Consider the following 7,842-nt stretch of genomic DNA (forward strand, 5'->3'; position numbering starts at 1 on the left):
GAGCTGAAGGTTACCAGGATTTATCATTGTTTCCCCAGGATGTTTAACCCTCATGGGCTCCTCTTCTTTCATTTAAGACACTTGAAAAAAACAATTCTTGTAAGCGCTTTGGCCATTTTGTTTAAGAAATTTGTTTTAGCTCCTACGGTTTTGTAATCCAGAAATATTTCTGAAATGAGGAGTGGGGAGTATTGGAGACAGAAAGCAGCTGTGTACCAGGAAATAATAAGTAGCATGCAAAAATATCACAGCTAATAGATGTCCTTTACGAGTGGAAATATCTATGTTTAATTGCCTTAAAAATGTGGGGTGGAAAAACACAATTATACATTGTGATAACAAACCTGTACAGTTAATTTCTGAATAATACAAAACAAGTGCTGAAATTTTTTCTTGATGATTGAGATAATTGTCCCCAAATTATGACATCGGCTACCCAAATATCATGTTGCCCCATCTGCAAATACTTAAAGAGGAATAGTTACCAATTGAATTCATTTAGATTCATCCTTAATAAAAAGAAAATTGCATAGCTTTTTATATTGTTGCAAATGCATCTCCCAATATCATTGTCAGCTTAGTGATATTCTCAATATTTTAAAATTTCAATTTTTAAAAGATACATAATATATAATTCCTAATAATTATAAACACATCATTTTATTCATCTGATTTTCATAACATGCATTTTATAATTACTGTACAACCAAAATAGACATTGAATTATGCTGTGTGCATGTCTTTATTCAACAGTATATTCTTAGACACCTTGTTCAAACAAATTAAGTAAGTTTAAAATAAAATTAAAAAGGAAAAAATCTTTCCAGTAGAAACAGAATCACAGTGCTTTACAGACAAAAGGAAAGGAAAAGAAGTTCTCATACGAAAAGAGATTTATTATTACATAGAAAATTCTCACAATAGTTGAAACACACTTCAGAAACTAGTAAACACCTTAGATAGAGTTGTGCCAATTACTCAGCCCACAAGCATCTGCTTTGTCTTAATTAGACGGGGAAGGTGAATGACCACTGTTTATTTTCATTTTCCTCATTAATTATGAAAAACTGCATTTAATTCATCTTGCATGGTGAGAGATTGGCTGCGCAGATGTAAGTCGTAAGGGAAGTGGCTGTCGGTGGGCAACCTGAACATGGCACCCTGCCCAAGGGGACCCCTGGGTGGCACTGCACAGTAATGCATGCCGTAATTGTAATTTTTGCCATAGTCCAAGGTTTCTTCTTGCTTCAGGGAAAATATCCCATTATAGTTAATTGGGGGAGGACTTAAGGGACCTTCAAACTGGGGGCTGGCACACTCAGGGGAAGTACTTTCATAGAAGGATTCATACGCACTGCAATAATTGTAGGGTTTCATGGACTTGGAATTATCAAGAGTCCCATGCCCTGGGGGAGTGGTGAGCTCAGGGCTGTGGTAGGGTGGGTAGAAGGTAGAGTAGGGTGACCTTGTGTGGTGCGCAGCCTCCCCACCCTGACCCATCAGGAAACTCCTGGCGTTGAGCTGCAAGCAGCCTGCCACCAAGTTTGTAGTTGGCTGGGAAAGACCTTTGCATAAGTTTTGGACGAATGTGAGCAGATCTGGTCTCTTGCCGATTCTCAGAATTTCAGAAAGTGCCCAGATGTAGTTTTTGGCCAGTCGTAAAGTCTCTATTTTGGACAGTTTCTGGGTTTTAGAATAGCAGGGGACCACTTTTCTTAAGTTGTCCAGAGCGTCGTTGAGGCCATGCATCCTGTTCCTCTCGCGCGCGTTCGCTTCCTGTCTCCTGAACTTGACCCTTTCCAATCGCAGCTTGGTTGTCTTTTTTTTCCTGAGACCCCTCCTTCTAGGCAACCCATTTTCGTCTTCTTCTTCCCTGTCTTCCTCCTCTTCTTCTTTCTCGGTTTCTTCTCCAGGGGCCCTTTTGATGCTTTTTCCTCGAAGGACGATCTGTTTGGAAAAGCTTTCTGGTTTCTTAATTTGCTTCTGGTCCTCGCATTCTCTAGAAAACTTTCTGCACATCTGGGATTCTGGCATTACAACAGACTCATCAAACGGTAGTGTTAACATGGTTCTCTAATCTTAAATTACCTGAAAAAATGCCAGCACAATATTTAAAGAGTTTTCATTTTTAAAGTTTATACACTTAAAACATATTTAATTATTTAATAATAAGACTACAAAAACACGTGGAAAAGATTGATTCTGGGCTGATTTTTTAACATTAAATATAATTTTGAGTTTGTGAAGGTAAGTAATTATGAAGACATTGATGCATTCAATAGGATTAATTTATATGAGCAAATTATCAAAAGAAAATAAAAATGAAACATATAATTATTGTGATCACCACCATCTCCATTTCTCTTTGCCTTTAAACTAGATTTTAGTACCCCCCAAAAAAGATTGTGGAATTCAAACAAATGCAAAACATGAAATTTCAATGCAGAATTTCATTAATTCCAATTCCCCTGAGCACAAAATGAGAAGATAAACCAGTTTTTAAAATGGAAAGTACTATCTCTCCATTAGCTGACAAATTTGTGTTCTTTTTTAAAAACAGACAAACAAACAAACAAAACCTTAACTTTATTTGCTGTATCACACAACTGTGAATTTAGATAAGTGGGTGTGGGAATATACAAATTTAAAGAAAAGATTATAATCAGAGTCAATTTTTAAACTGATTTTTTCTGATCAGTAAAGAATTATGTAAAACAGCACTATTTTCCCAGGCTTCAAAAAGAAAAGGGGATTAGGCTAATTTGGAATAAACTCTATAAATAAATTTAAAGCATAAAAATCACTGGCAATTTCTTTTAATTAAAAAAAATATTGAGACTGATTTTATTTACATTTAAATTTTTTCCGAATAGAATTGTCTGATTACTGCTGTTCAAATCATCCTGGACAAAAACCACTCTCGTAGTGTTTTTGTTCTACGAGCCATACAAGTCTCCCTCTAGCTAATATCTGACAGGAACGGTCCAAGGATTCTGACTGCAATTGTGCACGTGTGTTCAGAATCCCAAATGAAAGGGGAAAATAATTTGTGTTTCAAATGCATTTTGGTTTTTGTTTGGTGAAGCAGCAAGTATTTTCATCTAAAGTCTTCAAACAAATAGGCACATTAAAGCAGAGACTTTTCAGTTTAACAATCTCCAGCCCCCTCAACACACACATATACACACGAACACATACACAAACTCTTAGTAATGTCCACATACTTGCAGTGTTACATAATAGCAGTGAAAGTATGTGATAATTACATCATAAGAATGAAATATGATAAGAAGTTATAGATGGCAAAGAGCATATAAATACTATAAGACAGTGACACTGTATCTTTAAATACTTGCATGCAAAGCCAGCATCAATTGAAGTATATCTTTATTTATATTACCTTAGGTTTTAATTTCATTCAATAATCAGTTTTCATTTTGGGTCTTCCAAATCTTTTCAGGCTGAGTGTCGCATCGTCTCCTGGAGTCTCTAGATCTGTGTATATCTGCACTATCTCATTGATCTCTAAAAAGTGACATTGATGCCAACTGCCAGAGCTGGTACCCATGCCATCTGCTAGTGACGTCACAGGGCAGAGAGAGCCATGTGATCCTCTCTCTTGGGACCTTCATTCTGCACTGATCATCTGGCATCCCTGTAAGTGGGTACCAGCATTCATGCATCAACACAGAAGGTTAGACTGATAGGAAAAAATCTGCACCAGCATTTCACGTACAGTAGGTGCATTTCTCCTCGAGCTGCTTCGGTTTCACTGGCAATCTGTAGAAATAGCTGTGTTAGTGTTCAGTTTCGCCCTGCCAACGGTGCAAGTATTAGGTGGTCGTTAATATTCCATTCATTTACAAGGTGGGCTTTTGTGTGAGCAAGAGGTTTTTGTTGTTGTTGATGATGTTGTTTTGTAAAGATCACCATCCCATTTGTGCACCTGGGTACCCAGGGAAAGAAAGCCATGAAAAGGAGCTGGAAACTGGTCTTAAGATGTTTAACCAAACTAAGATTCATGTAAGTGAACAGGGGTCAACAAAGGTTTCATTTTCTTGTTTTGTTTCACAGCATGTAACTTATGAGTGTGTGTCTGTGTGTTCTCTTATTAACATGTAAGACTTCTGTGCATCTTAGGGATTTGGAATAAAAGAACAGCTTCTCCATCTGGGGTCTGTGAAAGACATCCTCAGATACTCCCCTTCCTACACTTGCTGGTATCTTTCACCAACTTTTGCAGAGACACTGCAAGTCCATTGTTAAGGATTTCAAACTACATACTTTGTCCTCTGCGGAAAGTCACTAACTTCACTCTTTTATTGTCCCTTATCTCTTCCCAGCGTTAACTTGCTTGTTCCTTCTCATTTCATTTCAGACACAATAAACATAAAATTTATCACTTAGGTTTTTGTCTTCCTCTCTCTGACATTCTGCTGAGTATTTTAATCAAAGACTAGCTTTCCTGTTTTTGTTTCTTTTTTTTTTTTTAACTTTCAGATTTTTTTCTTTCTCTTAAAAATCTTGTCCTCGCATTTTTCTCTAGACTAACATCAATTTAAATATCTTCTTGTTCTTTTTTCAGTGTCCAGTTGTTTTTCCCGATCAGGTGCATTTCAGATTTATTGTTTTCCCCACTCCACACTTTTGATTTCTTTTTAACAAAAGCAGGGTGGAAACAGTTAAGCAAAGCTGGCAAAGCCTTATAGATAAAACGAACTGTGGAGCCAGAGACAAACTCCACCTTCCTCCCCTTTTCTCTTCTCCCGTGCCCCCACCCCTATAAAGGACATTTGATTTCAGGATTGCCTGCCAGTAAAGTAAAAAGTGAGCTTACAAATAAATAAATAAATAAAAGTTTTAAAATAAACAAATAAACACAACCTTTGTTGTTTGACAACTGAGTAATCTCTTTCTATAAAGTGAGAGAGTATGCTTTTGGTATTAAAGTAATCCCTGGCAGAGCTGTAACTGTTGAATCTGTGTTAGCATTCCCCTTATAAATCCCAGTTTTGAAGGGTTTAGAATTCTGCTGCTTTAATGCACTTTGGATCCAAATTGGCACCAAGGGCCTCACACTAAATTCAATTTTGCTCCTGTCATACCCAACTAATTTCCACCTTCTTCAAAAAGTTGCTCGACTTTTCCTGGACAGTTCTAGAAAAGATGGGGAAGTCGGCAAAAAGTAGAAGATATGTAAAAGCAGATCATTTTTCTCTCTTAATGGCCCAGTAAAAAATGCAAATTAAAATAAGAGTCAGACTATAAACTCCTAAGTTAAAATAGGTAGGCTGGCCTAGCTCTTGTTTTTCAAAAAACCAGATATACCATAGTCACTCTAAAATTTGTTGTTTAAGAATATATCACTTGGTAATGGGTGCATTGAGTATATTTCATATGGCTTTTAATTCAAGAAGTACACACAGTTTTTATATTAGCATAGTGAGTTTCTATAGGAAGGCTAGTTGCAGAATTTTGTTGGTCTCACATATGGTTTAATTTTTAAATGTAAAGGAGCATAAGTATCAGAGTCATGAGCCACAAAGCAGCCAGTGCTGTCTTGAATTTTGTATATTGCACCGTATTCTAAACTTGCAAAGTCTCCAAAAGCTGCATTGTATTAAAGTCATCACAAACATGAAAATCAAAATCCAAGGAATAGATGACATGATACGCCAATAGAAAATTATCATGAATGTACTTCATTGAAAGGGTGGATTTTATATTTTATCTTGGCATTTGCAGAAAAGTGAGAAACAATTTATTGATAAAAACATTTGAGGCTGTGCTATTCCTGCCTTTGAACACGAAAGAAAAACCTTTGGTGCTGATGGGGTGGAGGAACAGAATTAGTGTTCAGGTTTTCTGACTGCTAATCTATTGTTTGGATGCTTTAGCTTTTTGTTTTTTTCAAAAAAAGGGGGGGGGAATAAAAAGTTGTTATGTCAAGATTTAGCAAGAATTAAGTATGTTTGTACAATAATCTTTCAAAAGAAATTTTGTTATGCATTTTCTACTATAGTTCCAGATATGCAAATGCCTGTGCTGTTAATATGCATTCATAACATACACCATAAGGGCTGTTCTACTCTTCTGCTAAGAAAGCATGTTAACACCAATACTCCAAACAGAAATACATTCTGACTTATAGATGAATATGCAGAGTATGAGAAGTGTATTATCACCATTTCTATAATGTAGTTTCTCATTTTACAACAACTACCACATACCAAAGTTCATATCTATAACTCATTTTGGTATTAATTTAATTGAAAATGATTTTTGCTTCTGGGGCCATGGAATTTTATAGATTTTTTTAAACGTGTCCGATGTCTGCCTGTCTGCCTACTTCTTTCTTTCGCTGGGTAAATGCTCATATTTCACTCATAAAAATGAGCCACGGAAAATTTAAATATAATTTTGACTCTTTTGTAAGACAATAAAAACCAAAAGTCCCAATTAAGGCTCGAGTGTTGTTGTTTTGTGGTCATCCTGTTGGTGCCTGTATCTTAGCAAGTGGAAATTCTATTGGCTCCCCTTTTCACAGTCCCCTCATCATCTGAAATCAGTTTGAAACATGACAGGCATTTTTCTCAACTCTCCAAGGGTATAGGGCAACAAAATGTAGACTGCGACAGGATCAAGCAGCACAAGCCCAGGACCAGAGTTTTGTACCCAGATGTGGGGTACTAACACACAGAGAGATTGATTTTGAATATTTTTCTCTATTTCCTTCCTTCCTTCCTTCCTTCCTTCCTTCCTTCCTTCCTTCCTTCATCTTTCTGTCTTTCTTCTTCTTCTTTTTGCCTTAGACAGATCTTCAGGGTGCTCATGAAGCTTGTGAGCAAAGCTCCCCAGTGTTAGTCCCTAGAGTTTTAACTTTGTGATCCCCAGTGGCTTGAAATAGTTTTATGGCTGTGGCAGTGTCCCACCTTGGAAAACAGCCCTTGGAATTTACGTAAAAGTGTTTAAATTATGAGGCAAAATATAAAACAACCTCATTCCCTCAAAGCCTTAGAGGGCTTAAAAATATAATTTAAACATAGATGGTACAAAGATGTTGTTTATATATACACATGAGGATTACGTAGACTAAACAGATAATCTGTAACAATGTGAGGGCAACTCTTGGATTGCTTTTTAGATTTACTTTAAGGTGAAGACTACACTGAATTATCTTATTATTATGTAATAAATTATATTTGTTGTTTATGTGGCTCATAAAACACTGCAGTAGTCAGTCTTCTATTATGCTTTGCTCAAAATAGCACTCCTTCTAGAAATATTCTTTATTATTCTTCCCCCATGGAACATTTTACTGACCAAACCACATTTAATTTTTATTTCTCATTTGTTATTAAATAAGGGCATCTAACTCCATTAGTTAAAACTTCTACCAGTATGAGAAAACTAGTATTACTGGACTGAGTTCTTATAATTCCAGCCACAAGTAGAGAGACGATGCTTTAACTTTTGTGATCTCACTGCAAGGAAATGTACAGTTTTCTTTAGGCTTTAAAAATATCAAGAATAATGTGTTAACCCTAATTACTACTTTTTATAATACTGAATTAGAAATTATTGTTCTATTCCAATACATGTAACGTAGTGATTATTTTTAAACGTAGATGACAGAAATACAATTTGTTTCTTTTTCCTATTACATTCATTCATTTTGTAAGATTGAAGTAAGACCATTTTATAAGACCTTTATGCAAGAGATGCTTTTGCAAAAGTTTTATACAAACTGCATTTTTGAAAATCAAGTTTTATGTTCGGTAGATGGTATGATGAAGTGCAGGCTGTCTTAACACAGACGATTCCCGGATGGATTTGAAGAGG

General features: G+C 36.0%; 1 protein-coding gene across 1 annotated transcript; it reads right to left on the bottom strand.

Annotated features, from left to right (window-relative positions):
- Positions 1 to 264: 264 nt before the first annotated feature.
- NEUROD6 (neuronal differentiation 6) lies at positions 265 to 3,914 on the bottom strand. Its single transcript, XM_003896136.4, has 2 exons — positions 3,401 to 3,914; positions 265 to 2,088 (listed from the first exon to the last, which is right to left on the bottom strand). The coding sequence occupies exon 2, from the start codon at positions 2,065 to 2,067 to the stop codon at positions 1,054 to 1,056; it is 1,014 nt and encodes a 337-aa protein (XP_003896185.1). The 5' UTR covers positions 2,068 to 2,088; positions 3,401 to 3,914; the 3' UTR covers positions 265 to 1,053.
- Between the last annotated feature and the right edge of the window lie 3,928 nt (positions 3,915 to 7,842).

Source organism: Papio anubis, chromosome 4, assembly GCF_008728515.1.
Source record: "Papio anubis isolate 15944 chromosome 4, Panubis1.0, whole genome shotgun sequence".
NCBI lineage: Eukaryota > Metazoa > Chordata > Mammalia > Primates > Cercopithecidae > Papio > Papio anubis.

Bases quoted from the DNA above. Each gene is read 5' to 3' on its own strand.
- NEUROD6 (XM_003896136.4), bottom strand. From the start codon at position 2,067: ATGTTAACACTACCGTTTGATGAGTCTGTTGTAATGCCAGAATCCCAG.